Source organism: Trichoderma citrinoviride (genome assembly GCF_003025115.1).
Source record: "Trichoderma citrinoviride strain TUCIM 6016 unplaced genomic scaffold BBK36scaffold_5, whole genome shotgun sequence".
NCBI classification, from domain to species: domain Eukaryota; kingdom Fungi; phylum Ascomycota; class Sordariomycetes; order Hypocreales; family Hypocreaceae; genus Trichoderma; species Trichoderma citrinoviride.
This window is the reverse complement of record NW_020194713.1, coordinates 1,247,092-1,274,483: the sequence shown is the minus strand read 5'-3', so window position 1 is coordinate 1,274,483 and position 27,392 is coordinate 1,247,092. Positions and strand designations below refer to the sequence as shown.

Below are 27,392 nucleotides of genomic sequence, written 5' to 3'. Positions count from 1 at the left end.
GCGTTTTCCAGTTACCTAAACCTTGTAGTACTCGTATTTCGTAAGAGGCTCGTGCTGGAAGCAGTCGCTCTCAGTAGCATGTATGTAATACCATCTACTGATTTCCCGTGTTAAGAGGGCTCTTAGGATCATAGACATCCGTCGTAATCAGCTCCGGATACGTGACGCCACCCTGCCTCAGCGCCTCCTCCATCGTCTCCATAATGACAATGCTCTCCTTCCAGGGCAACGTGGCACTCTCCAACTTGCCATCACGAAGGCATCGAGCGCACTCGTCCGCCTCCCAGAACATGCCGTGACCCCAGCCCTTGCGCGCGGGGTCTCCGGGGATGGGGCAATCAACCGTTTGCGCCTCGCCGTTCTTCTTCACCACCTTGTATTTGAGCGGTCGGTAGGTCGGGAAGAAGACCTGGATTTCTCCCTTGGATCCTTGAATTCGAATCGCCGGGATCACATCCTTCTCAGGGTCGGTATCCGCTCTCATCGTCGTTGAGGCAATTCCAATGCTGTTGTGGCGAGGGAAGCTGCAGATGACGGCGGTATTCTCGTCGGCGCCAGTGGTATACTTGTGGCTGGAAGCAACCACGGTGGGAGCCTCCTTGTCTTCCTCTGGCTGCAAATGATACAAGGTCTGGAACACCCAAGTTAAGGGATAGACTCCGAGATCCAACAGGGCTCCGCCTGCAAGGTCAGGGTTGACCATCCGATGAGAGTCCGCGAATGTCAAGGCATTACCCTGCTCTGCGTTTGCGTTGAAGGACAAATCGGCTGTTCTGAATTAATATGTCTCTTACTCTTCCTTTTCATTTTATGTGACTCGAGGCTCACCGATTGTTCGAAAGACAGAGCCAATCTCGCCGGCAGCAATGAGTTCTCGAATCTTGATGCTCAGCGGAAAGTACCGTGTCCAAACAGCCTCCATCAGGAACAGCTTCTTCGCCTTGGCCGTCTCAACCAGCTTTCGAGCCTGCGCCGCCGTCACGGTGAAAGCCTTTTCACACAAGACGTTCTTGCCGGCTTCCAGAGCCAGCATGGTGTTCTGAAAGTGGTGGCTATGAGGAGTTGCCACATAGATGATGTCGACGTTGGGGTCTGCCACGAGTTCTGAGTATGATCCATACGTCTTGGCGTCAAAGGCACCGTCGATTCTCTGGAGAAATTCCTCTGCTCTCTTGCTGCTGCTGGAAGAGGCCACGGCCACAATCTCGTGGCGCACATCATCGGCACCTCGAACCGCGGGGTTGCACAGCAGATCCTTGCAGAAGGCTGAGAGCTGTCATGTTAGCTCAAACCATTTCGTTGTCAAGAGATGAACACTGACTCTCTGCGATTCCGCCGGTGGCCATGATGCCCCATTTCAGGGTGTAGGGATTTCCAGACGCCATCATGGATGATAAGGTATGGCTGAACTTGCTGGCTCTAACGATGACGACGACAATAGCGCTTGCAGCTCAAGGCTGGAGGTCGGACTCTGCGGCTCTTAAATACATAGCCTCTCGGCCTCAGCCCTCTCTTTACGAGAACCTGAAATCATTCAAGAAATCGACGGCCAAGGCTAAGTGCTCCACCCTCGGCGTAGTCGATCTTCGCCCTCGCCAATCAACAGCTGCGCAAGTTCAATATGTGGTGGAGGGGATTCCGTAAACCGCGGCCGAGTCTGCGGACAAAGTTGCCCCGCGGCAACTATTTCTCTCTCTCTGTTTTGCCCACGGTTATTATAGCTCGATTCGAATCGTTCGTCGCGGTAATAGCGATGCTAGTCGGAATCGGCCTTGGTGGGGGTTGGGAGCGTTCGATCCAATTAGGCTCAATAGAGGCGTCATTTTCCCCGGCTCTTATTACCCCGAGGTACTTATACAAGTATGAGACAGCAAGTATGTCGATAGATAAGAGCTGTGAGGCTGCGGTGGTTGGGTCAGAGAAGCGATGAGGCATCTCGGCTGCAGAACCGCGATGTTGGAATTAAAAAGGGAGATGTCAGATGGAAAATAGCTCAAGAGCTTCGCAAGTTGATGATTACCTAAGTTTGCTCGTGATGTGATGGTGACAGACGAATCTGTAGAAGAAGGAGCCCTCCAACTCGTCGTATCAGTTCTTGCCCCGCGCTTGACAGCTCCGCTACTAAGGTACCTTGAGTATCGTTTCTTATAACCAGCTCCAAGCTTGATAAGCTCGCCACGGCTTTACCATTCATCTCTTGATGCAATACAAGTCAGGGAACCGGGAACGAAATTACACTTGCTTGTTGGTGCCTTTATCACGGCCACTCATAATCACATCAACTACCAAAGAACTTTCACATACACGATGGCACGTCCAGCGATCGGAGCGCAGGCATCACGCCTTGCGCGAGATCTGCCTCTGAACTTCTCAACAACCTCTGCTCGAATCCCGAAACTCGTCTACGGCACTGCCTGGAAAAAGGATCAAACTGCAGATCTCGTATACACGGCTCTGAAGACTGGCTTTCGTGGCGTCGACACTGCGGCTCAGCCGAAGCACTACGATGAGCGTGGTGTTGGTGCCGGTGTCAGGCGTGCTATAGGGGAGGGCCTCATTAAGCGTGAAGACCTCTTTGTATGAGCCAACTCCAGCGCTTTCACGATGGGCCTCTCTCAGTGGAATGTTGGCTAATTCCATGATACAGATCCAGACAAAGTTCACTTCTCCGGGAGGGCAGAATCATATCACCCCGTATGATATAAATGACCCGCTAGCTGATAAAGTCCATCAATCCGTGCAGTCGTCTCTGGCAAACTTCACCGTCGACGGCGAGGAGCCATATCTGGATAGTCTTGTGCTGCATTCTCCCATGGAGACCATGCAAGAGACAGTCACCGTGTGGAAGACTCTCGAGTCGTACACGCCGCACAAGATTCGCCATCTGGGAATATCCAACACGACCCTTCCGATTGTCCAAGCTTTGGTTAACGACATGACCGTCAAGCCGGCCGTCGTGCAAAATCGTTTCCACAACAAAACTGACTATGAGACGGACCTCAGAGCTTTCTGTCGCGAGCACAAGATTGTCTTTCAATCTTTCTGGACCATTTCGGCCAACAGACATCTTCTTCAGAGCAGCCCTGTGCGAGAGGTGGCACAAAAGGCCGGAGTGGGAGCGGTTGCGGCGTTCTATTCGCTGGTATTGGGACTGGAGGGGACCACCATCTTGGATGGCACGACAAGTGAGACGCACATGAAGGAAGATTTGGAAGGCATTGAAGTTGTAGGCGCCTGGGCGGAGGGCGAGGGCGCATCCGACTGGGATTCTGCGCTTAGGGGCTTCAAGCAGCTCATTGGGGAATCGCAGGTCCCCTAAAGGTCTGTAAGGCAATGGCAAGATGTGGCCAGTGTGTGAGAACGAGACTTTGACTGTCAAAAGTGAGCGTTTTAGGCCCTGTTCGTCAGCTTCATGATGTACAATACACTTCAACTTCGTCCGATACGACTGGGGTAAGTAAAAGCACGATTTGTCTAAATATTACGTCGCTAAAAAAGAGTTTGAACTGCCTTTATCTCATGGGTGTCTCTAGATGTCTTTCGCAAATGTATTCGCCACGATGAATGGGAAGCATGCTGTCGCTTCGAGATATACCTATCGCTCCGTGTCAGCGCATTTCCATGAGATCAAAGACAAAATTAGGGGAGATATAAACTCGCCTTGACATTATCTGCGCCGATTTTAATCTTGCCCCATGATACGGCTTCGTCAGGGCGCGCACCGGCGTCACTGCCGTCAAACTCCTGGGCTGTGTTGATGTACACGGCTGATTCCGCACCATTTCTCATAAGGCATGCATTTGCAATGTGGTGCTTCACAACACCTCCCCCGAGGATGATCATGCCTGCTCGCTTGGCTCGGACAGCAATTGTGTTGATGCGTCGAATATCCTCCACGAGGTCAATCCTCAGCTGCTGTGGTGAGGTCTTGAATGTGTGAAAGTAGAGCATATCTCCAAGGCTGCCGTCCGTCAAGGCAGGACAGAAGACGGGTATGTCGTTCTTATACGCCCAGTAATAGACCGATCGCTCGTCATTGATCTCCTTGCCCAGTCGGTGAATCACCTTGGAAGGCGTCCAGTGAATCTCATCCTCGGTTCCCTTGCTGGCCTCCTGCTCCTCCAGCATCTTGTCGAAGATGGGCACCACCCAGTCCTCAAAAGCGCAGTAGTTGGCGTTGGGTACGACGAGGTTTCCGATGCGGTTGAGGCCCTTTTTTCGCAGATCTGCGCCGGGGGCACTGAACGAGCTCATGTATGTCTCACCAAGACACTTGATGAAATCCTCCTCTACGCCTCCGGCTGTCGTGACAATGCATGAGACATGCTTGTGCTCCACCAGCCACCGAAAGACACCCCTTAGACCGGATGAGATAAGATTGGAGGTGTATCCGAGGAAAATTGTCGTCTTGTCTCCCGTTTCAGGGTCTCTCCACGCTCTCTGTTGGACTGTCAGTCATGGCAGTCTTACCCCGAAGGAGGAACCTGATTATACTGACCATGTCGTTGATGATTCTTATAGCCTCACTCATGGAAGTTGCCTGGAATCCCATATTCCTCATACCCAAGAACAGATCCTCCGCCGTAATGGGCCCTTTCAGCTTGTTGAAATCGAGCTCTTCTACCTTTTGCGCATCCTTGGGCATTTCTTCTGACTTGACGAGCACCGCATTGGTGACCTCCAATGGAGGCGCACCTGAACTGTTGTTTGCTGCCATATTGGAATGAAGGAACAATACGAAATGCTGGGCTGGAAAGATATGAGCGTCCCTCGTAAGGCCACCGGACTCTTATAACGAATGCTTTAGTGGAAGAAACGAAATAAAAGGAAAGACACTCCTCCCTTGTCACAGGCCTGCTGAAAGTCAGTATGAGTAAGAATTGAAGACGATGTCTCTCACCAGTTGCAGAGCTCGAGGGTAACTCAATCAAGTTCATCCGCTAGCAGAAAATTGCATCCTTCAATATGTTACATAATCAGAGACATGAAAATAAATCTGAAAATAAATCTGACAGCCAACCATCGAGTCTTCTTGCGCTAGTCCCAGACTGGCAACACCCAACGATTGATACCCGAGGTCCTGCAAAAGCCCCCGCCTGCTGCCAGGGTGCTGAATAACACCACAGCCCCAAAGCGGACTAGCGCCCAGCGTCTTCGCGGCAGAGAAGGCTAAGGCTCTGTCTGTGCAAGCGCCACGCGATTCTGGATGTATTTTGAAGTCTCTCGGTAAACCTCGACATCTTCAGCTCCTTCATCCCTCCAGCCTCCGACGCCCATCTGCATCGATACCCCGAGGACAGCCCGCAGCTTCTTGGTCGGATATCGCCGCTGGAATCTGCTCTTGTCCTTCTGTTCTGGGACCGTCGAGGCCTCGTGATTCCGACCTTCACAGTGACCCCCCCTGCGCCTGGACTTCACCAGCCAGAGGCAGAGGCGCTGCTAGCCAAAGTATCGACTGATAGGGCCTTTCCTGTTCATCACCGCAGACGCCGGCTTCGCTACGCATCTGCTGTCCAGGCTTTGCGTGCGGCGACACCGGCCTCTGGATGAGACTGGCGACACCTCTGCATAGTCTCATCCGGCACCGGCCCGGTATTTTCAATGTGAGTATCGCGCTGAAACGGCTGCATTAAGCTGGGAGATCCTTGGCGAGTGGCTTCGACTGCGCCATCGAATAGGCCGCGATTGATTCTTGCATACGTAATGAGGAGTGGAACTTACTCTCTTCGCTCTAGGGCGTCTAGATACTCGCGATACGACGCGGACCGGCGGTCGAGATCTCCTCGAGATCGTTCCCCGGACCGCTTTGACCGGGCATCACATTATAGCGATGGCGATAGGCGACGCTCCTCTGCAGAAGCAAGAACGAACTCGGCCGCTTTTCCCCCGGGCAGGGACGTCTTCGGCGATCAGCTGCGCAGAGAGCCACCTCGTGGTCCCAAGGCTCTGATAGATCCCCCCGCCGGGCCTCGGGGAGGAGGATTTGCTGGCGACTTCCGAGGCGGAAGAGGGCGAGGCAGAGGAGGGCGAGGATGGCCTGGAAGAGATGACAGCCGTGATAGAGGCAGGGATAGAGACATCGACTTTCGAGACCGATACCGAGACGAGAGAAGCCGGGAGCGCGAGCGAGAGCGGGATTGGCGTGACCCAAGAGACTTTCGCCTGCGCAGATCACCGATAGGAAGAGCACGATCGCCGACGCGAGATTTTCGAGAACGTGAGCGGGATCTACCTCCGGGACTCGATGCAGAAAGATCACGACGTGGCTCTCGAGATGGCGGGCCTCCCTCAGCTGGCTCGTCATCGTCGGAGCCCTTGTTCGGCGTCTCGCCGTTTCCTCGGGGCGGAGGTTTCATTCGCGGCCGTGGAAGAGGTGGGAGAGGCGACTGGCCCATGGAAAGAGGTCGAGGACGGGTCCCCTATGACGATCGTGGCGACCGCTACCCCCGCAGCAGATCTCAGGAAGGTCGCTGGGCGCGTGAGCGGGAAGAGCGCGAGCGCGGTGATCGATACCCAGAGGCCGACGTGCGTCGCGATCCGCGCGATGAGAGGGACCGAGGAGAGCGTGAGCTCTTCCGTGCCAAGATGGAAGCGCGAGCCGCCCAGGAATCGGCTGCGCAAGTCAAGGACGTCTCACCTCCTCCTGTGGCACCGTCGGCTCCGGCATTCGGCTCAGTGCCAAACCGGGTTCCGAGCACTGGCGATTCGCAGACTCTTCCCGGCGTCGCATCGAACAAGCCGCCCCCTACTGCTCCACGGGCTTTTGCAGAGCGTCCTGTTTCCGCAGGCCAGGGCTCCGGCGCTGCTCCCGAAACTCCCCAACCACCTACTGGGCCCTCAAAGGGCATACCGCACGATAGCCCCCCTATCCCCCTGGGCCCCCGACTGCAACAGCCCAAGCCTCCACGCCCGTCTAGCAAGCAATGGATCAATCCGAGTCTGAAGAAGCCACCGCCGGAGTCGCCCAAGGTAATGAGGTCGCAAAGCTTTGCCCAGCCACGACCTGTGCCACTTCAACGAGGCGCCTCACAAGCCGAGCCATCTGACTCAAGGCGACCGCGTAGTAGCGACGCGAAGTCAGATCCCTACTTGGGGTTGGAGAACAGGATGCGAGCCCATCATAGCGAGGAGCCAGGCGAGATAACCGCGAGCTCTGAAGTCGAAAGGCCACTGCGGAAGGAAACGGCCAGTTACGAGCGGCCAGAATTGATAAATCATGACGCTGGCACTTCGGACCGCCCACAGCACCCTGCTGAGCCGCCTTCTACTTCTACCAAGGTGGACTCACATGCCAAACAGCAGGAAAACAAAGAGAGCGAGGAAGGTCAACGGCCCGTCGAGGCAGCAGCAGCGAAACGAAAGAGCAAACTGTTCAAATCGCGCGCCGTTCGATTTGCTTTACCTCCAAAAAACGTGCAACAGGAAGAGACCCCCGAATCTGACGACGAAGATATGGGCGACTATTTCGACATGGAAATTAACAAAACGGAAGCTGAGTTGAGCAAACTGCAAAAGCCAAAGATGCCCGCAGAAGTAATACGCGGGTACATGACCCAGTCGCATGGGTCAATGGTGAAGATCCTGAATGAGGGAGAGGAGCTATCAGGGACGCTTGGCGATGTTCCGGAGAACCCTGAGCCCGTGACCGAAAAGATGGAGGTGGAACCTACTGTACAAGACAAAGAGCCCCATGTTGCGCAAGCTGAACCTCTCGTACCAAGAGAGGCTGAGAAGGCCAATCAAGTCCAGGAGGCCGCTAGCGATCAGCTCGTTCAAGTACCGGCCGAGGCGGAGGAGAAGGAGAAGAAGGAGGATCAGAAGAAGGGAAATCTCGAACCAGCTCTTCTGAAAGAACAAGAAGACCGTCAGCCAAAAGCGGAGGAAATGGACATTGATGTTGCACCTATGCTTCCACCTTCTGAGCCCATTTCTGGACCGGAGCCGATGCCCGAGACCGAGACTGAGACCGCGACTGCGGCCGCAACCAACGACTTGCTCGAAGACAAAGAAGCCGCGCCCGTTCCGGCTGGTGGAGAGACTCCGGCAACCATTGATGAGGCTGCTCGCTCACCGAGACCGGCCGAAGTAGAATCCAAACCGCCAAGCACTCCATCTCAAGTAGCAGACGAGGATGATGAGACCGAAACAGAGGATGAGGCTTTTATGGAGGCCCAGGCTGCGGCAGCTGCTGACACGGTTCGTCGATACATGGCAACGCCGCCTGTGGATAGCCTTCCTGGCGGAGATGGTGATCACCCGCTCTGGTACCAGGACAAGGAGTTCCTGACAACCTTGGAATCGGATCCCCAAGTTGACGACTTCGTTACCATGTTTCTCGATAAGGTCCACCGCACCAGGTCGGACGAACAACGCCGCGCGCAAAATACCTATGCCGCCAACTACATGCAATATCTTAGGTTTACCATGTCGGATGACCCCGCAGCAACGAAGAGCAGGGACAAGTTCTCCGTCTCGGCCCCCTCAGAGACGACGGGTACCCCGACGCCCGAGCAGAAGCCAGAGGGTAGGGGAACTGGAAGGAGATTCGCCACGGAGCGTGATCTTGAACGCGTGCTTCAAGCGTCTATGCGGGAAGACGAGGAGAGAAAAGAGCGAGAGCTCCGAATCCAGCAGGAGAAATACCGCAGCGACAAGGAAGCCGTCATTCCGGATATGTATTGGGACGACTTGGAGAAGCAGCGAGTTCAGTATGTGGATAGGTCGGGATTCACGCCCCCGGAGAAGCTTGTTTCCGCATGGCAGGTGTTCCGGCCCATCAACAACTTCACAGAAGAAGAAGCGCAGCTCTTTGAAAAACGATACTTGGAGCTTCCCAAGCAGTGGGGCAGGATTGCGGAAGTTCTTCCGAATCGCGACTTCCGTGCTTGCATCCAGTATTACTACCTGATGAAGGCAGAACTCAACCTGAAAGAGAAGCTCAAGAAACAGCCAAAGAGGCGCAAGAAGGGTGGCCGCGGCAAACAGAGATCCAGCGCCTTGGTTTCGGAGCTCGGCAACGGCGAGCCGGAAGGCGAAGAGGCGCCCCAGGAAAGCGGAGAGAACGGGGAGAGGCGGAGGCCACGGCGGGCTGCTGCTCCCACATGGGGCTTCGAACAACCCGCTACGGACGGGGAGAGCACCCCTGCTGCTACTCCTGGGCGTCGCGGAGCGTCTGCTGCCAAGGGCGATCAGCCAGAAAAGGTAGACGGGAGAAAGGGGAGACGGAAGGCCAAGGACAAGGACAAGGACAAGGAGAAGGACAAGGAAAAGGACAAGGAAAAAGACAAGGAAGTCAAGGCATCCAAGCCGAGCCAGGCCCTCGCCGCTGCGCCTGGCCCCGCGGCTGGGAAAGGAAGAGGCCGGGCCGAATCTCGCCCGGTGCCTGCGGAATTCCTCACGGCCCCTCCCTTGCCATCCGATCCTCACCGTTTGCCGGTTCCGTTCGAACAGCCCTTGCAAGCGGGTATCCAGGCCCCGTTTGCCGTGCCGCAGCCGCCGCTTATCGAGAGGCCAAAGCCCGTAGCCGTTGCTGGGTCCATTACGGAGGTCATGGCGGCGCCCTCGCTTCGACCAGAACCACCCCCACCTCCTCCATCGTCCATAACCACCTTTAACCTGACACAGCAAATTCCTGAACGGAAGCCATTATCTCAGGCGTCGAGTTACTGGAGTGTGTCGGAAGCCAATGACTTCCCACAACTCTTGAGAGCTTTCGGTTCTGACTGGTCAGCGATTGCCAAACACATGGGCTCAAAGACTACGGTCATGGTATGTGGACATTTCCCCCCTCATCCCTTAAAGCGTTGTGAGTGAGCAAGTTTTACTAATCGGAGTGCAATTGAACAGGTCAAGAACTACTATGTCCGGCAGAAGGACTCTGGTAAACCAGAATGGGAGGCAATTGCTCAAGAGGCTGATGCCAAGCGGGCCAGGGGAGAGAAAAGACCTGATCCTCCCGTACCTACTACTGGCGGCCGTGGTAGGAGATTTGAAGGCACCGCAGCTGGGACCTCAAGACCCCTTGCGGTGGCTCCAGGAGCTGCAGACCCTCATGGCGATCTTCCTCAGCCCAAGGTCGAGCCTGCGCCTCAACAGCCATTGAGGCAACAGCAGCATTTGCCGAGCTACGGAGTACCGATTGCACAGGCTCCAGTCCAAACTCCCTTGGCACAGCCAAACCAGGTTCCTCTTGCTGTACCAGCTCACGCGGTCCCCCAAGCGACGCAGCAAGCCATATCTCCCAATGCGCGCGCAATGCACCAAGGATTGCCGCCTTTTGGCTTCCCAGAACGCGATCGCGAGCCTGTCCAGCCCCAGCGAGTACCGCTACCGCAGAAAGCTTCTGCCAGCCAAGTGCCAGAGCTCCGAGATCCGCGCCCATTGTCTGTGGCCCAGCCACTCCAGCCGGCACATCCTGAGGCCCTCGAGCGCGAACGCACTGCTCAGATGGAGCGGCTGAACATGGAGAATAGGTTTAGGGAACAACAGCATAGGGAACAGCAGCACAGAGAGCATCAGCAGAGGGAAAAACAACACCGGGAGCAGCAGCATAGGGAGCAGCAGCACAGGGAGCAGCAACACAGGGAGCAGCAACACCGGGAACAACAGCACAGGGAGCAACAGCATAGAGAGCAGCAGCAGCTTATGCGCGAAAGGGAAATGGAAATCGAGAGAGAGCGTGAGCGCGAGAGGGAGAGGGCAGAAAGGGAGCTCCGGCAAGCAGAGTCGATGAGGATGAAGCAAGAGGTCGAAGCACCACTTCACCGCTACGAGCCATATGTCAGCCATCGACAGCAGCTGAGCCATGGCGGAGGAGGCCCTCGAGAACCATTCTCATTGACGAGGCCCCCGCCCCAGGAGTCCTCCCGTGCTGTTGCCCCTCAACCGTATCCTACCGCGGTTCCCCAAGCCCAACCTCAACAACCACAGCCGATGCGGGCACTGCTCTCGGACCCCGTGGCGGTACAATCACCGCCCTTGGCGCCTCCATCCTCTAGATCAGCCCAGGCTCCTCAGCAAAGAATGCCCCCAGGCCCTCCGCATGAGCCTTACGGTGCAGCTGCTCAAGCCCAGCATACCCCCTCGATGCCACCGCTTACGCCTGCACGACCGCCCGAGCCCCGGAAATCAAACATCATGGCGCTTCTGAACGATGACCCTCCGCCGCCTAAGCCTCAGAGGATTGCCGAGGTTACGCAGAACCACGCACCTGGGCCGTCCCCGACGCCGCCTTCTCAAGGCATTGGCCGACCACCACCACCAGCCACATCTGCGCAAGCCGCGCCGATCCGCCGAGAAACAGATGCGCACTACTCTCCATACGGACGGACGCCGTCCAGCGGACCGTCAGCTATGCCTTCTCTCAAGCCTCCTTATTCATCCTCGCCAGCTTCCTCGCAGCACATCAGTGGGCACCGAAGCATGCCATCCGATCCCGCGGTGGATGTTGACTATTACAGACAGCATGCCTATCCGCCCAGCCATCCCGCCAGCGGAACAAACTCCCCTCAGACATCGCAGCGCTACCCTCCGCCTGCGCAATCAACAAGCCAGCCCCAGTACCAGTCGCAGTCCGGCTATCCCACGTCCTACGGCGGAGGTTCTCAGCCAGCGCACATCGCCTCGCCGCCTCCACAGCAATATGCGACTCACTCATCGTCGAGAAGCCGTGAGATTCCCCCAAGCAGCCGGGATAACGTCTGGCCATCGTCGGGTCACCAAGCACAGACTTCCGATATCCGATCGCAAGGCAATAGCTGGACACCTCAGCCGTCCAAGGCCGCTCAGGCTCCTCCTCCGCACGTACAGCCTGCTTGGGGAGCACAGCACCCTTCGACGAAGCCGGGGACTCCGGCACCGGCATGGTCAGCAGCAGCTCCGCCACCCCAACAGCACATGTCTCTGAGAGACGAGCGAGGGCCTCCTTCGATATACGGACAGTCACAGCAGCACACTTTGCAATCTCGGTACCCGTCGTCGACACGAGCACCTGAGCCTTTGTCGTCCGCCTCCCAGCCGTACCCGCGCTACGCGTCAACTCCTGGCCCACGAGACCCGCGAGACCCGCGAGATCCACGAGAGCCGTCGAGCCGGAGCTATACGCCGAGTGTGTATGACGGACGTCCGCCGCCTCCTGCTCAGGCGCAAGTGCACGGTTACCCAGCACCAGACCCGAGAGAGATGCAGCTACGAGAGGCGAGAGATCAAAGGGACCCAAGGGATCCCAGAGATATGAGGGACCCTAGGGATCCGAGAGATGCGAGAGATCCAAGAGACCCGCGCGACATTATGAACCGCGGTAATCTTCGACCGCACGAGTACGACCGTCATCCAGACAGTAGGTATGGACGGTAAAGGGTGTATGCGGATGAGGACCAGGGATAGCGGGGCGGAAATTCTTCTTTTTTATTTCGTGCTCTCTGCTTTTGTTTCTCTGAGTTTTGTATACGAGTCTCGCTACTTTGCCTAAAATTGGTGATTTCTATAGAGAGGCAACTTTAGGGTACCAAGGGGATATACTACCTATATATGAGGCCCTGGTTGGGTTTATGGAGAGGTTTAACGGAGACAGCGGTTAAGTGGAAAGGAGGTGTAGTCTAATGAACGCAGAACCAGTTGATTCTTTGGTTTCTAATGCGAAAGAAGAAGAAAATCTATAGGTTCTTGAACAGGTTGCGAGTTATAGGTTGTGTTTTATTCTATTTTTGTATGGGACTGCAGTACTTTGTCTGGTGGTGCTGTCATGTGTGTGGCCCTTTGGCGATGCTGTGTTATAAAGAAGTTGGTTGTTGACAATGAGACATGTTTATAGAGTGAATCTTGGTTTAATGTCTCCTTGTAAAAGTCTTGAAGTTGAAGAATTTTGTATAGATCTTCTATTACAGTCGACTTCTTCATTGCTGTATCATTGCTGTAAGTGCATGTAACAAATTACTGATGACATATAAGATACCGGGAGGAATTGATTGGCGGGGCATTTTAGAGCCCATCCCATCATAGCAATATCGATAAAACCCAACGAAACAGCGCGCGTCACGTCACGCAAAACCTCAGTTAACCACCACCACCACCACCAACTCCCACCATCTCTCTCTTTCCAAATCCCGCCACCCCCCAGAAACAATCGAGGGCAAAAAGACAGAGAGAGAAGAGGGGAAGTGGGAAAGAAAGGAAAGGAAAAAAAAAAAAAAAAAGGACGCCGTCTTATCGCCGCCAATGGATACCCGCACCAGCGGCAGCGGCAGCGGCGGCGCAAACAGCAGGGCCTACTTCGAACAGCAGCGCGAGGCCCTCGTCGGCGACATTGCAGAGGTAAAAAACCCTAATGGCGGTTCTTTTTTTTTTGCTAAAGCTTTGTACCGAGTTTGTGTTGTTGACGGAGGTTTTGTGTGTGTGTGGTGTGTAGAGCTTCGAACATGTCCTCGCAAACATCAACAAACTGAACCGCTCCCTCGAAGCCGTCATCGCCGTACGTCCTTTCCTCTTCAATCTATTTCGCTCTTCAATCCTACTATCCCCAACCTTGCTCCAGGCTAATTAGGTCGGGCAACGATTGGGAATGATGTAATACAGGTCGGCAACGAATTCTCCTCCGTAGAAGCCCTCTGGTCGCAATTCGAAAACGTCATGGCCAAAGACGACGCCGATGAACAACAAGACGCCAACAAAGCCGCTGCGTCACAACAACAGCAACACGACGATGATACACAACAACAACAACAACAAGGCGGAGACGATTCACGACACGAATGATTTCGATGACTATACCCGATGTATATATATATATATATATATATATATACCCAGACGAGAGTGACACAGAGAGAAAGGAGAGCGGCAAAGAGAAAAAGGTTCCTCAAGAAGAGACAAAGAAGCGATAATTCGAAAATGATATCGCTAGATACGAGCACGCATGGCAAATTAGATACCCTTCCCCTTCGAACCGAGCACCCTGCCGAATTACGCTTTGTATAAACTGAACAAAAATCTACACTATCACTATCACTACAAGCGCGATCGCTGGATCGGAATATGAAAAAGTAAAAAACGAAGAAAAGGGGTGGGGGGGAGGAGAAGGGAAAAGGGGAGGGAACAACAGGAGACAGCCGGTAGGGGGTGTTTGTGTTTGTGTTTGTGTTTGTGCATATGTGTGAGTGTGCGTTTGTGTGAACATGATGGATTTTTTTTATGTCCCAATCCCCAACCTGATTGAACTCGACAGTATCATGCTACATATGAAAAAAAGACGCAGAGCGGATGAAAGAAAAGGAAAAAAGCGACAAGAAGCAAAAGAGAACAACGATAATAAAGGCGGAATACTAAAAGACCACACGAGTTTCGCAAGACGAAAAGATAAAGAAAAGAAAAAAAAGCAATCACCATCCGCCCGATTCCCAGGTTGCGTTTCAACAGTTTGGTTTGGTGGCTCCCACATCCGCCCTTCCCTTTCCCATGCGTCAAGAGGCAAAGCAGGATCTGGAGCGCAAATCCAAGAAAATAAAAGAGGCCGGCTCGAATATGTTAAAATCAACCACGCGGACTCCCGCTTATATACCTGGCTGTACCTTGTGTTTCGACGAGAGAGATGCACCAGCAGCTCGTCTCCCTTTCCCCCCCCTCCCTCCGCCTTCATCGTTCTTGAGATCGTGGACCATAGGCGTTGGACGTCGTTCGTTCGTAAGGGGCGCAAATCGTCGTGGAGGGTCGTCTGATGGTCGTTACACTTTTCTGTTGTCCGCATCCGCAATCCGCTTCTCCTAGCGCCCAAACAGGTTCCGTTGTCGCGCAGACAAGACGAGCGCAAAGGAGATGCTGAGCGTGCCCCTTAGAGGAATTGGCACTTTCTCTTCTTCCTCTTGAGGCCCCCTACTGCGGGGACCGACGTCTTCCCATCGCCTCCGCCCACGGCCGAGGCAGTGGGCGTCTCCAGGTTCCTCCGGTCGTTGGCCACAACGGTCATGATGGCCTGTTCGAAGATTTCGTCGACGCCGCGCATTTCTTTACTGCTGCATTCCATGTACTGCGCGCCCATCTTCTTGGCGACGGCCATGCCCTGCTCCGAGGTGACGGGCGTGAGGCCCTGGGTCTTGAGCATGTCGATGCATGACTTCTTGTGCCGGAGATCTGACTTGAGGCCGACGAGAATCAGGGGGGTGTAAGGGCAGAAATGCAGAACCTCCGGGTACCACTTTTTTTTCTCAGAGTTAGCAGAGACTTGGGAGTCGCTCCAACCAGTTGACGCCGGAAATTGGATTCAGGGGTGGGGGGTGGTTAGGGGGGAGGTTGCGGGAAGCTTTGGACATTACCTTGTCCATGACATTGTCCAGCGAATTGGGACAGTCGATGGCGAAGCAGACAAAGATGAGGTCGGTTTCCGGATAAGACAGCGGGCGGAGGCGGTCGTATTCTTCTTGGCCGGCGGTATCCCACAGGGCGAGCTCTACCGTCTTGCCGGTGGGCGGGTGCGTCGGGTACGTGATGTAGTTTTCGAATACTGTAGGAACGTATTTCTTTTGCGAGGGACGTCGACAGTCAGCATCCGTCGCGTCGGGGAACAAAGAGAAAGGGATGGGGAAGAGAAACAAAGGCGGCGAGGCTGGCTGCGTGCGGCTGAAGCATGCCCTTGCCTGCCCTGTGCATTGCTTACCTCTGGAAAATAGCCCTGGCTGTAGCTGATGAGCAGACATGTCTTGCCGCATCCACCGTCTCCTACAACGACAATCTTCTTCGAGTATGTCGGGGCCTCCGTTACGTGAGTCGCTGCTGATTCGCGGCCTGAGGACGAGCTCATGGTTGTACTGACAGTTCCCTCGCTGGAGCGGGTGCGCTGGCCGCGCCTCTCGTGGCTGCCCATCGCATACTGCGAGTTGCGGTTCTGATACGCCGCCATGGTTTGGCAAATCGGATGGCTTATGCGAAGTTGCGGATGCGTCTCGAGGAGCGCTCGGGGATCGCGGAGCCCTTTGTCTCAGGTGTTCAACAGCCGCCCGTCTCTTGCTTTGTCGTCGCTGTCGCCTGCGTTCTTCCGGGGCCCTGCTTCAAACAAAAGAGAAAATAGGAGTGGGCACCGCGGCGGGAAACAAACAAAGGCGGAAACGGGTTGGTCTCGCCCTGGCAAGCCCTTGGGGAGCGCTGGGGGATGCAAGCAAAAATAAGGGAAACAATGCGGTGTAAAATAAAAGAGATGAAAGTAAAAGAAGATGGAGAGAGGATTCGCGGCGGTGTGGGAGTTTGGGGATCGCGGCGAGACGAGGCTCGTTGGACTGGATTTCGGTAGCGCAGTTTCCCCCGTTGGCGGAAGGGTTGCAGAAAAAGAGTCGACGAGACGGGCAGAGAGGCTGGGGGGCGGGAAGGATGACGATGTTGTATGTACTCGCAGTCTAGTTAGCAGTAGTAATAGTATGTATGCACCAAAGCACTTTGGCTCTGCTGTTGCTGTTCGCTCCGGGCAACGAGTTGGTGGGACAGAGACGGTTGCTGCAGCTGGCCTTGGGTCGGGGGCTGATGGAAACCACCAGCCATTTGGGCTGAGTAAACAGTTGGCCCGGCAACGGATGGGGCGGTGCACTGACGTGACGCTTGGAAAGTGGCTGGTTAGGGACATTAGCAGTGGACCTACCTTAGTAGTAGTGGCTGGGGCGGGTCGTTGTGCCGGCGCCGGGGTTGGCCCGTGCATTAGCCGCGAGCGAAAATTCTACAGCTGGACGCGTGCGTGAGGAAAACTGCAGCGTGCCTCGAGCACTACTACCACGCTTTTTTCTTTTCTTCGTCAACCGTTTCTTTCCATCTTCTTCTTCTTCTTCTTCCTCTCTCTTCCTCCTCCTCGCCGCAGATTGTTCTGCAAATACCCAGCCATACGGCCAGCATCATCACATCACACCACCATGGACGACCTCGCACCGCCCAGCAAATACGTCACCCTCGTCTCCGGCGACGGATTCGAGTTTGTCGTGCTGCGCGAGGCTGCCATGGTGAGCCCCATCATCAAGGGCATGCTGGATCCGAGGAGTGCGTCAAGATGATCAACAGCCATCTGTCCCTCTGCCTGCCCTGCTCACACTTCTGCGCAGGTCAGTTTGTCGAGGCTCAGCACGCCCGATGCGTATTCCAAGAGATGAGGTGAGGATGCTCATTTGCACGGCAGATGGAAAATGCCATGGGATGACGATACTTTGATGAGCATTTACTTGACAGAACGCTGCCGTTTCTCCCCGGACTTGATGTCTGGAGGAGAGTGTGCTCGCTGGTCTGGCTGATGTTGCACTACACTTGAACCGACGAACAAAACCTGCATTGGATCGGCCTTGCTATCTTGCTTGCAATGGTGTCTGATCTGGCTGGCTGACTCACGACAGCGGAACGGTTCTCGACAAAGTTGTCGAGTACTTCCACTACTGGTACCGCTACAAGGACAGCGAAGACGTGCCCGACATGGACATTCCTGTAGAGCTGTGCCTCGAGTTGTTGGCCGCCGCCGATTACCTGGGCTTGGATCAGTAAGCCATGTGGGAGTCGAGCTACAGGCACTTCTAACCTTGATATGACAGGGCCAACATGAGCACGAAATGAAGGCTTCGTTACGACGGATTTGCACATTGATGACTACGACGACATGATACCACACATCACACACCACACACCTCTGACGAATAGAAGAGGGGAGAGATATAAATAATAACAGAACGAACCACAACAGCCCGTTTTCCCCTGCCCCGAATGTGACGCTCCCTTTGCTACACCATCTCAGCATATGCGTTCCTCTCTCACTCCTCCGTGGGTTGAACGTCTATTAGATTTGGAAGATTGATTGCCTCCCTCTCACTCTGCTTGACTCACAGTTCTCCCGTTGAGCTCTCGCTTTTTTTGTAGGGGCACATGCCTTTGTGGTGACTGCGTAGACGTAGAGCATGTGTACCTGCTGCCGAGTACAGATACAATGCATATACTTCCACGATACTATGTAGTTTTCGAGAGACAAGGTCTTGTTGCACGCAAGAGCTCTTCTTCTCTGATATCGTATCACCGCTTGCATCCCCGTGGAAGTGGCGTAGAAAATGCAGTGACTCTTATCCTAGCCACAGTGGCTGCCTGATTGGCTATGACACATTCTTCCTCTGTCCTTGCAGCTCTACGAAGGGGAAAAAAATCCACCATTCTCAACTCATTGGGGCTGCCCTCTCCCTGTATCAATCGGACGGTATCATCATTTGTTTGTTTGATTTGGATGCTATTCACTTTCTCTGGCTGTCGTTGCATCAGACCCTGTTTTCGCCCAGCCTACAGTTGGCGCGGACGCGCGCTACAACACCCGCCATCACCACCACTTCTTTTTCGACGCCACTTCCGTTGCTCCATGTTGAAAATGGCAGCTGAAACGTTTGAATCGCAGGGCGTTCGAGTCGCTGTCGAGGGCTGCGTGCGTCTCTCTGCCCCCCTGGCCCTCTACCGCGGCCCCCCTCTTGTCTGCTGGTGATGGACCTCAACTGACTCTACCTTTCGTCTCCAGGGCCATGCCAAACTCAACGCGATATACGCCTCCGTCGAGCAGTCCGCCAAGGAGCGCGGCTGGGATGGCGTCGACTTGCTCATCATTGGCGGAGACTTTCAGGTACTTGCTTCCTTTCCCAGGTATCTCGCACTCTTCGTTGCATTTAGTGCTGATACTGTACCCGTAGGCTGTGCGCAATGCCGCTGACCTGACAGTCATGTCGTGTCCCGTCAAGTATCGCAAGCTCGGCGACTTCCAGGAGTACTACGCCGGCAGCAGGAAAGCCCCCTATCTGACCATCTTCATTGGCGGCAACCACGAGGCTGCCTCGCACTCCTGGGAGCTCTACTACGGCGGCTGGGTGGCGCCCAACATCTACTATCTCGGCGCTGCCAACGTGATACGGCTGGGACCCATCCGCATTGCTGGCATGTCTGGGATCTGGAGGGGCGTAAACTACCGCAAGCCGCACTACGAGAGGCTTCCGTTCAACGGCAGCGATGTCAAGTCATTTTACTCGGTGCGAGAGATTGACGTCCGGAAGCTCCTCTTGCTCCAGACGCAGGTTGACATCGGCCTCAGTCACGACTGGCCACGCCAGGTCGAGACGCACGGAGATCTGAACAGGCTGTTCCGAGACAAGCCGTTTCTCAGACAAGAATCGACCGAAGGGTCCTTGGGCAGCGTGGCTGCCGAATACGTCATGGACCGCCTGCGGCCGCCGTACTGGTTCTCTGCGCATCTGCATGTCAAGTTTGCCGCGCTCAAGAAGTACGACGCGCCAAAGGCGGAAGAGGCTGTCCAGGCGGCCAAACCTGCCGAAACTGCACCTCCTGTGCAAGATAACCCGGATGAGATTGACCTGGACATGGACGATGAAGAAGCTTCCAATCCTGGTGACACTTCCAAACCCGCAGCTCCAGAACTCCCGGAGAGTGAGGCCACGGACAAGGCCGAGGAAGCGACCGGTTCTGTGCCTGAAGACTTGAGAGCGCAGTTGCCGGCATCATTTGCTCGTCCTACTGAAAGAGTGAGGCGCACGCCCGGGCAGCCGGTCCCTCCCGGCATCAAGAACACAGAGGTTCGCTTTCTGTCGCTGGACAAGTGCCTGCCCGGGCGGCACTTCCTGCAGCTATGCGAGATCCAGCCCTTTGACAAAGAGCAGCTGTCGTTGCATCCACCTCAGACCGGCTCGGGCCCTCGCTATCGACTCGAGTACGACGCCGAGTGGCTGGCCATCACCCGCGCCTTTCACAAGCTCAACGTCTTTGGCGACTTCACAGCCCAAGTGCCCGAAGACCTAGGCGAGGAGACGTATCGGCCCCTGATCGAGGCGGAGAGGGCGTGGGTCGAGGAGAAGATTGTGCAGAGGGGGAGGCTGGCGGTGCCGGACAACTTTGAGCAGACGGCGCCGCCGCACGTGCCCGGGACGCCTGAGATTGTCAACGAGCAGCCGCACGAGTACACGAACCCGCAGACGGCGGCGTTCTGCGAGCTCTTGGGCGTGGACAACCTGTGGGATGCTAGCGCGGAGGAGAGGAAGCAGCGGAGGCTTCGGGGGCCGGTTGAGACACATCACCAGCCTGGTCACGGACGCGGCGGTGGAGGTGGAGGCGGAGGCGGAGGCGGAGGCGGCAGAGGGAGAGGGGGAGGAGGAGGGGGCCGTGATGGGAGGGGAAGGGGGAGGGGGAGAGGAGGTGGCGGGCGAGGAGGAGGAGGAGGATTCTACGGAAGGGGGCAATACTAGAAGAGTGGAATATGTGTGAAATTGTGAGCTGCAAATTGTTTATAGAAGCTTGGCCTTGACCTATTCAAGTGGATGGAGGAATATCTCGAATCTGAGCGTACGAATAATGGGCAAATTAGCATGGGTTTCTTGGTCAACCTGGAGATGATTTACAGCAGTGGATGGGTGATGTGCCCCTCCCCTTATTACAAGTACCTTGTGATGACAAGCCTCATTGTTTACTACTGGTACTACTACCAGGAAATTGACTGTGGATGCCCCCGGTGGGATAGGAGTTTGTTTACCCACTTCTGCTTTACATGTGTACGAGTATGCACAAGAAAATGTGCTAATGCACGTCTCACCGGATGGTCAATCCATGCGCCAATGGCCATTGCGAGCGAATAGGATCTCCAGGCATCGGTTTTTGTCTTCAAAGGCCCACACGTACCATGGAGGCTAAAAATGGACGAACATGTGATACTACTTGGTGCCTGTTGATGAGGACATGTGAAGTAAACAACTCGGTTTTGTTGTTGTTGTCGTTGTTGTTGTTGTTGTCACTGCCATGTTTGGAGATTCTGCTAGATGAGGCAAAGGTAGGTTAACAATCACCTGGCATAGGTCAGTCTGTATGAGAAGAATGAATCTGTTTCGCGAGCTATTTTCTTTTCTTTTTTTTTTTTTTTTCGCAGGGGTTCCGCGATAGAAGGAAGGTCTTAACAAAGCCAGGGGAGGGAACTCGGATGTTTCCATCGTGAAATATTTCCTCCTGTTATGGCTTGCAGTATTTTTCTCTTTTTTTTCCAGCAGAACATGTCGAGACTTGTGCCGATTTGCATTTCCTTTTGTCCCGCATCTCATTCACTGACGTTAAACAACTCAAAACCTGCTATGAAAAGGGGGGGGAATCGGATAGGAAAACATGGGACACCTGCAGAACCTCATGACGTGGGCCAAAGCCCAAGGCGTTCATTCGCCGTCAACGGCATCCAGCCCGGCAAGATCCCCCGGCCGAGGCACCGGCATCCTCGCGACACGCAAGATCAAGGTATAACCTAAGGAAAACTTGCGCAACTTGTAGGGGGGAAATGGGCCCTTCTAGTGATTTGTCCTGATAGATGGCCGGTTCAGTCAGACTCATGGGGTAGATATAGAGAACAGGACACATTCGGATGGAGACACACATATGGAAGCACCGGAGTTGACATGTTCCCCATGGACAATCGAGTATCTGATGTCTTTGGAGTTGTTATCGACTGATCATTGGTTGCCAACATACATCCTACTATTGAAGAATATGAAAGCCCTACTTTGGTCTCAACAAATAACACCAGTGATATATATCCGGATCCGTCACCTCCTTCTTCGCCGTCAGGACCTTGTCCAACACCTCAACAGCAAACGGCAACCCCTCCAAGTCAAACCTCGCCGCAGAATAGCTCAACGACACCCAAACCGCGCCGCCGCCATCATCATCATCATCCGCAAGACACTCCCTCACGCAGCGGGCCATCCGCCGGACCTGTTCTTCCCCGCCGCACGAGATCGCGTCTACGGTGCTCTTGTCAACCACGAGATTGAACTTCTGCTTCTTCTTCTTCTTCTCGTTCATGATGGCGGGGCTATGATGATGATGATGCGTTTCTGATGATGATGAAGTAGTGTTTTGGCTTGGTTCATGGATCATCAGTGACTTTGTGGCATCTGCGACTGCGTACTTGGTCTTCACGTCGCCAAAGGCTTGCCGCTCGAGCTGTTGTCCTCGTTCAATGGCCAGAGGCTCGTAATCTACGTTTGTGACGTCCAGGAAGCCGAGACGGCGGAAGTGGTTGTGCAAGTCACTTGTTCCGCAGCCGACGTTGAGGATCCGGGTAGATGTGCGGTCGAGGTTGCTGAGAAGAGGCTTGAGGATGGCGACGAAGTCGGTGGAGCTGAGGAGCCATTCAAAGGAGGTTTCGGCAGAGAAGCGCTGGTGCCAGTATGTTTGCTGGTCAAAGTCCGCGGGCATGCTGAGGATGGATGCAGGGAATCACAACATATCTCGGAGTTTGCAAAACAGAAGATGAGTGTTGAGGAGAATCTGGTTGTCGGAAGAGTAGAGATGAGGCTTGTGAGGCTGACCGGCGAATGGACCCGGGTGGGGCCGTGGTCAAGAGGGGGGGCAACTCTGGTGAAGACGAGGCTTGATGTAAGAACAAGGCTTGAGCTTCATCTGTAAGGTATGAATCCGGTTGACATAACTAGCTGTAAGGGAATCAAAAGGAGATTAGTTGACCAGGACCAGAGCCTAATAGTACCTGAATGTGAACCCGTCAAATGTGCCCACCTCTTCCGGCTCAACCAGCCACAACCCGACCTTGTACAGAACCTCCTTATCCACTCCCACCTCGTCTCTCAGATATGTTATCGTCTCCTTCGCCCGTTGCTTCCAAGTCTCCCAGTGAGCTTCTTTGAAAAAGGGCTCTGACTCTGGATGTCTGCTCCGCTCTAGACACTCGACTGTCTGTTCCCTCCCGACAACCTCAATCATCAAGGCCAGCAAGTCCTTGCAACCGAGCCATGCGGCGGCCGCCAGAGCACTGCCGTGACGTCCCACGCTCAACGTCGCGGCGGGATCCGCACCAGCCTTGAGTAAAAACTCCAGCGCCTCGCTGAGGCACTTCGGCCTGTGCTCTGCTGCCGGGAAGAAAGAAAACAACGCTTCCAGCGGGCTGCCGTATCGACCGCTCTTCAGGGGCAGCTTGGCGTCTGCGCCGTGGGCGACAAGCAACCGCATGATTTCCACCTGGCTATAGTCGGCCCTTGTAGCAGCAGCGACAAGAGCACTTCCGTAGATGCCGCACTCCACAGGGGCATTCGCATCCGCCCCGGCTTCGAGCAGAATCCGGACCGCTTGGGGCGTGCCTCTGCATACCGCTGTGGTCAGCGCATTGCCATAGCTGCTGCCGGCTTCGCTGTTCACATCCACCCAGCCTTGGCCCAAAGCCCACGGTAGCAGATCGAGATTCTGCATGATCATCCACTGAACCGGAGTAGACCTCATGAAGTAATCTTGGACGTCGGCGTTGACATCGACCCTGCCCTCCGACACCAGAAGCGAGATAATGTCCTTGTTGCCTCGAACTATCGCAGTTTTCATTGCCCTGTAGTGCCCTTCGGCGAGAGGATTGTTGATATCCATAACACGCAATAGTATTCTGCAGATCGGCGCACAATCGGCCATGGCCGCAAGCCCGAGTGCATTGGAGCTGCCCGAGCATCTCGAAAGCGCCATGTCTTCGGTGATACTGCCATTGTGCCACCAGTCACGCAGAACATTGTAAAAACCGTAGCGACACATGGTGAATACAGCCATGTTGTTGGGCAATAGCTGTGCTTTAGAGCTCCATCTCGTAAAATAGTGACACTTGTCAAGCCAGCGTTTATAGTGCTCGCTGCTTTCTTCTGGAGACCCGAGGAAGTGCTTGAGAGCCCTCACAAGCCTTGCATCCGGTGCTATGCCTCCCATGGAGCCCAGCCATTTGTCGTACCGCTGGACGTGCAGAGGCCACGTATGCGCAGCATACTCTCCGAAGGAACAGATGGGCATTTCCTCAGAAGGCTGTGCCACGTACCAGGGTTCCCATTCAAACTGCATAAGAAAGTTGAGTGATGTCCTGGCAACAAAAGCATCGCATTTCCCCAAGAATAAGCCTTTGGACTCGAAGTATTCAGCAACGGAAGCATGCGACAGCATCCAAACTTGTCTCTGCTCATCGATGATCAATAGGTCCTGGCAGAGTGACAATATCTGCTGTTCAGATTGCTTGTCTTTTTGCACCAGTCCATCTCCCTCAAAAGCATATCGGATTGCTTCCAAGTAGATTGCGGAACTTAGTGGCTCCAAAGAACACATCACCCATTGAACGGCCCGCTCAGCTAGGGCAATGTCATATTCGTTGCGCTGTGCTCGTATACCCTCCCACAGCTGATCGTAAGTTCCCATCAGATCAGGGGGTATCGTATTAGCCCACAGCCTAATCGCGTCATCTGAGGTGCATAATCTGAGCCTTTGGACTTGTAAATAGACCCATCGAAACCTAGAATATACAGGCAACGTCAGTGAATCTTGACTTTCAGTCAAGGGCAAACATAGCCATGGCAAGACCAACGGCGGGTGATTGTTGCTGTGTACTTACATTCCGCCATTTCGAGACGCAAACGTCTCCCTTATGAGCCCCTGGATCCCTTCCTGCCGGTCCTTAAATAGCCGTGTGGAATAGAGCTTCTCATTGAGAAATCTCTCAATATCATCTCGTTGATTGCTGCTGTCGATTGTGATGGTAGTCTTGGTGTCAAATGCGTCCATGTACTCTCGATCAGGGCGAGTCGATATGAAGAGCTTGACCGGCTTTGTGGCCTTGCCCACCAGTTCGATCAGAATCTCTGCCAAGTTGTAAATCGTTATGTCAGATTCATCCAAAGCATCAAGGATGATGGTGGTCCTTGAGTAGAGGTTCAGCGAGTCTAGAATGAGCTCTTTGCAATCATGGTAACCGAAATCCCGCCCCTCTTTGTTCGCTAGTTCACATTTGTGGATGACCTTTTTCTGAAGAAAGTCATAGTCGAATGCCCTATAGGATAGCTGGCGTGCGAGACTTCTCAGGACCGTGAGAGGATCTTGCATCGAAGGCCCAGATCGGTTACAGTAGAAGAAGGCGAACCCTTCGTCGTGAGCTGAGGATTCCAAAATCCCCTTCATGTGATCAATCACTCGAGAAGTCAGATACGTTTTGCCGGTGCCCACTGACTCAGGTTAGAGTTAGATCAGATCCAGAACGTAGAATGAGAAACTGACCAGTTCCTGTAAGGCAAAGCACTGCTGAAGATGAGGGTATCGCTTGCCAATCACGAAAGCCGTCATGATGTATCAGCCAATTGCCCGTGTTGGCTGTTCTTGTTTCTCTGACGGTGGCGTGACTTTTCCCGAATTTCTCAGAGCTGATAAAGTGCATGAGCCTCTCCAGTCGGTCCCTGTCAACTGCCTCGAGGAGCCTGACCACACCCTTGTCGATCCGTGTCACCGGTGACGAGAGCCCATCGAGTCTTGCGAGCGCGGTTTTTATTCCTTGATCAAGCTTCCCATGGGCCTTGGCTTGGCGCGACAACTCACAGGCCTGGGCTTCCAGTTGGACCTTTTGTTCTTTCTTGACCAAATCTGAAAGGAAGTCTGCAGTTTGTTGGGGCCGAAGAAGGACTTCCAGAGTTTGACCGGCCTTCCCGCTTCTGATCAACTTGTCAGATCGAGCCAGGAATTCCATTGCCGCAATGTATAGGTCAAGGAGTGCAGATCGCAGGTTCGACACAGCTTGTTCGTCCGTCGTTGATGCCTTATATAGAAGCTCATACACCTGACCTCTGCGGATAGCGCGTGTAAACCACTGGATCGTGGCAGCAAGTGCTGCCATTTGGTCAGCTCGCTGAACCGGAATCTAGTACCAATTAGCCTTTCAAGTCGAGGAGAAATGCAGTAGATTAAAGGCCTTACTTTCAATAGGGCCTTCCCAGCAGCCCACGGTGCACTGGTCTCTCGCGGCACGAGCGTTGCAGTAAGATCACCAGCCATGGTGAGAAAGTTGACCACATCGGCCACATATTCGCGGAAAACAATCGTCTGGTTGCCAATTCTGAGTTTTGTGGGCGTCCTTCTGTTGTTAAGCAAAGATTGGCTCTGGAGATGGTCGATAAGCGCTTTCGCCTGGCCGTCGGAATCAGCATTTGGCGTGGAGCTGAGCCCATGTTTTTGAATCCAAGTTTTCGTCTCGTCGTTGACGCTGCGAAAAACTTCTTCCCAGAGGTTCACGGATAGAGAATGATCCGTAGATACTTCGGCGCCGTCGAGATTCGAAGCCGTTTCGGGACATGTGGTTGGAGGCGGAGATGTCGTTTCGGTAGCTGGAGGAGAAGAGATATCCTCTGTATCCAGAGTCGGGGAGCTATCCTCGGTAGCTGCAGTAGAAGATGCGTCCTCGGTATCTGGAACAGAAGCTTCTGTTACCATAACCCCAGATAGGTCGGGGCACGGTGTAAGAGATGGAATGATGGTTGACTGAGAGCTTTCTCCTGGGGGGGTTGAGGGTGGAGGCGGGTCGGTAGGTGCTCCATCGCTGTTTGAAACAGAGGGAACTGTGATAGCTGAAGAAGATAGAGGCTCGGCAGCTGGAGGAGCATATTCATCCTCAATATCCTGAATAGGGGATGCTTCCTCTGTATGTTCAGCGGAGGATAACCTTTCGCTACCTTGAACAGAAAGGGATGTCTCAACAACCGGAGACGGGTCCAGAGAGGGGCTAGGAGGAGTCGATGGCCGAGACGTCAATTGAGGTCGTAGAATTGCATCATTTTGCGGCGTACTGGAAGGTAGAGACGCTGTCGATGCCCTGGTCTGAGGAGAGAGTGACGGCTGAAGATGCGGCGGACCAAATTGCGAGCTGCTGCCTTGCAGCGACGTAGACGATGGCCTTGGAGTTGGCAGAGGGCTTCCCCTTGGAGGTTTCTTTAGGGAATTCCAGAACTTGCCGACCCTCTTCTTCGTTCCCTCTTTGAAGCTTGCCTTTGCTCTGCCCTTCCATCTATCCCTCCATTTTGCCTTTAAGCTTGCGTTCGGCATTGTTCGCCCAATCTGTTGTAGAAGATGAAGATGGTAGAGACGGCATGGAGTAAGGCCTCAACGAGAAGTATCCCAGGACAGTTCCATTAAGGGTTCTGCAGTTGCACAACCCCTACCGCGCGGCAATGGAGGTCGCGTTCGAGCCGCATTTCGCATCATCTCATTGGCCGTATAGCCACAGAGGATGCCTTGCAGGCCGCAGCACCTCCAGCGGAACAGCCTGCCTCTTTGGGTCATTTTTAACATGGGATGATTCGAGCCCGGTAGAGCCAACAACTGTGTCTCAACTCTGTATGCCTCGGCCACACAGCATGACCAACACACGAGAATCCGTCACCGAAGGAAGCCTTGGCGCCCGGGCAGATGCATGGGTTGCTTCGTAGCGGTGGGCATGTGTCGCTTGAAGGTGTAGATACTCATCGACTCAAGATCAGCGTTCACGATCTTGGGAAAGGTCCCTGTCCCGGATGGCCGTGAATGTCGTGACAGTCTGATAGCCTCCATCGTCCAAGTAGCCGGCCTTGTGA

General features: G+C 54.3%; 10 protein-coding genes across 10 annotated transcripts; 4 read left to right on the top strand and 6 right to left on the bottom strand.

Annotated features, from left to right (window-relative positions):
* Positions 1-94: 94 nt before the first annotated feature.
* BBK36DRAFT_1167977 (NADP:D-xylose dehydrogenase) lies at positions 95-1,385 on the bottom strand (the record flags this gene model as incomplete). The annotated part of the gene is made up of 3 exons (XM_024895113.1): positions 95-768; positions 829-1,266; positions 1,322-1,385. 3 exons carry the CDS (start codon positions 1,383-1,385, stop codon positions 95-97), a joined length of 1,176 nt encoding a protein of 391 aa, XP_024750907.1.
* A 922-nt stretch (positions 1,386-2,307) lies between these two features.
* Positions 2,308-3,319, top strand: BBK36DRAFT_1158419 (Aldo/keto reductase; the record flags this gene model as incomplete). Its single annotated transcript, XM_024894110.1, has 2 exons — positions 2,308-2,577; positions 2,648-3,319. The coding sequence occupies 2 exons, from the start codon at positions 2,308-2,310 to the stop codon at positions 3,317-3,319; spliced, it is 942 nt and encodes a 313-aa protein (XP_024750906.1).
* A 108-nt stretch (positions 3,320-3,427) lies between these two features.
* On the bottom strand, positions 3,428-4,925 carry BBK36DRAFT_1135081 (deoxyhypusine synthase). Its single transcript, XM_024892519.1, is given in 6 exon segments — positions 3,428-3,447; positions 3,529-3,592; positions 3,648-3,649; positions 3,660-4,440; positions 4,499-4,719; positions 4,829-4,925. 4 exon segments carry the CDS (start codon positions 4,715-4,717, stop codon positions 3,530-3,532), a joined length of 1,065 nt encoding a protein of 354 aa, XP_024750905.1. The 5' UTR covers positions 4,718-4,719; positions 4,829-4,925; the 3' UTR covers positions 3,428-3,447; position 3,529.
* Positions 4,926-5,740: 815 nt separating this feature from the next.
* On the bottom strand, positions 5,741-6,304 carry BBK36DRAFT_1158417 (hypothetical protein; the record flags this gene model as incomplete). Its single annotated transcript, XM_024894109.1, has 1 exon — positions 5,741-6,304. One exon carries the CDS (start codon positions 6,302-6,304, stop codon positions 5,741-5,743), a length of 564 nt encoding a protein of 187 aa, XP_024750904.1.
* A 281-nt stretch (positions 6,305-6,585) lies between these two features.
* Positions 6,586-13,752, top strand: BBK36DRAFT_1167974 (hypothetical protein; the record flags this gene model as incomplete). The annotated part of the gene is made up of 6 exons (XM_024895112.1): positions 6,586-9,768; positions 9,847-10,899; positions 10,930-12,337; positions 12,918-12,922; positions 13,195-13,311; positions 13,573-13,752. 6 exons carry the CDS (start codon positions 6,586-6,588, stop codon positions 13,750-13,752), a joined length of 5,946 nt encoding a protein of 1,981 aa, XP_024750903.1.
* A 1,072-nt stretch (positions 13,753-14,824) lies between these two features.
* BBK36DRAFT_1115510 (small ras-like GTPase, rho family) lies at positions 14,825-15,889 on the bottom strand (the record flags this gene model as incomplete). The annotated part of the gene is made up of 3 exons (XM_024890138.1): positions 14,825-15,187; positions 15,306-15,509; positions 15,647-15,889. 3 exons carry the CDS (start codon positions 15,887-15,889, stop codon positions 14,825-14,827), a joined length of 810 nt encoding a protein of 269 aa, XP_024750902.1.
* Positions 15,890-16,883: 994 nt separating this feature from the next.
* BBK36DRAFT_1167972 (POZ domain-containing protein) lies at positions 16,884-17,499 on the top strand (the record flags this gene model as incomplete). Its single annotated transcript, XM_024895111.1, has 3 exons — positions 16,884-17,007; positions 17,070-17,118; positions 17,355-17,499. 3 exons carry the CDS (start codon positions 16,884-16,886, stop codon positions 17,497-17,499), a joined length of 318 nt encoding a protein of 105 aa, XP_024750901.1.
* Positions 17,500-18,361: 862 nt separating this feature from the next.
* On the top strand, positions 18,362-20,234 carry BBK36DRAFT_1167971 (DBR1-domain-containing protein; the record flags this gene model as incomplete). The annotated part of the gene is made up of 3 exons (XM_024895110.1): positions 18,362-18,415; positions 18,506-18,607; positions 18,675-20,234. The coding sequence occupies 3 exons, from the start codon at positions 18,362-18,364 to the stop codon at positions 20,232-20,234; spliced, it is 1,716 nt and encodes a 571-aa protein (XP_024750900.1).
* Positions 20,235-21,522: 1,288 nt separating this feature from the next.
* BBK36DRAFT_1115981 (hyoothetical protein) lies at positions 21,523-22,224 on the bottom strand (the record flags this gene model as incomplete). Its single annotated transcript, XM_024890181.1, has 2 exons — positions 21,523-21,838; positions 21,911-22,224. 2 exons carry the CDS (start codon positions 22,222-22,224, stop codon positions 21,523-21,525), a joined length of 630 nt encoding a protein of 209 aa, XP_024750899.1.
* A 279-nt stretch (positions 22,225-22,503) lies between these two features.
* On the bottom strand, positions 22,504-26,256 carry BBK36DRAFT_1115913 (hypothetical protein; the record flags this gene model as incomplete). The annotated part of the gene is made up of 4 exons (XM_024890176.1): positions 22,504-24,295; positions 24,395-25,001; positions 25,054-25,675; positions 25,744-26,256. 4 exons carry the CDS (start codon positions 26,254-26,256, stop codon positions 22,504-22,506), a joined length of 3,534 nt encoding a protein of 1,177 aa, XP_024750898.1.
* Positions 26,257-27,392: the final 1,136 nt, after the last annotated feature.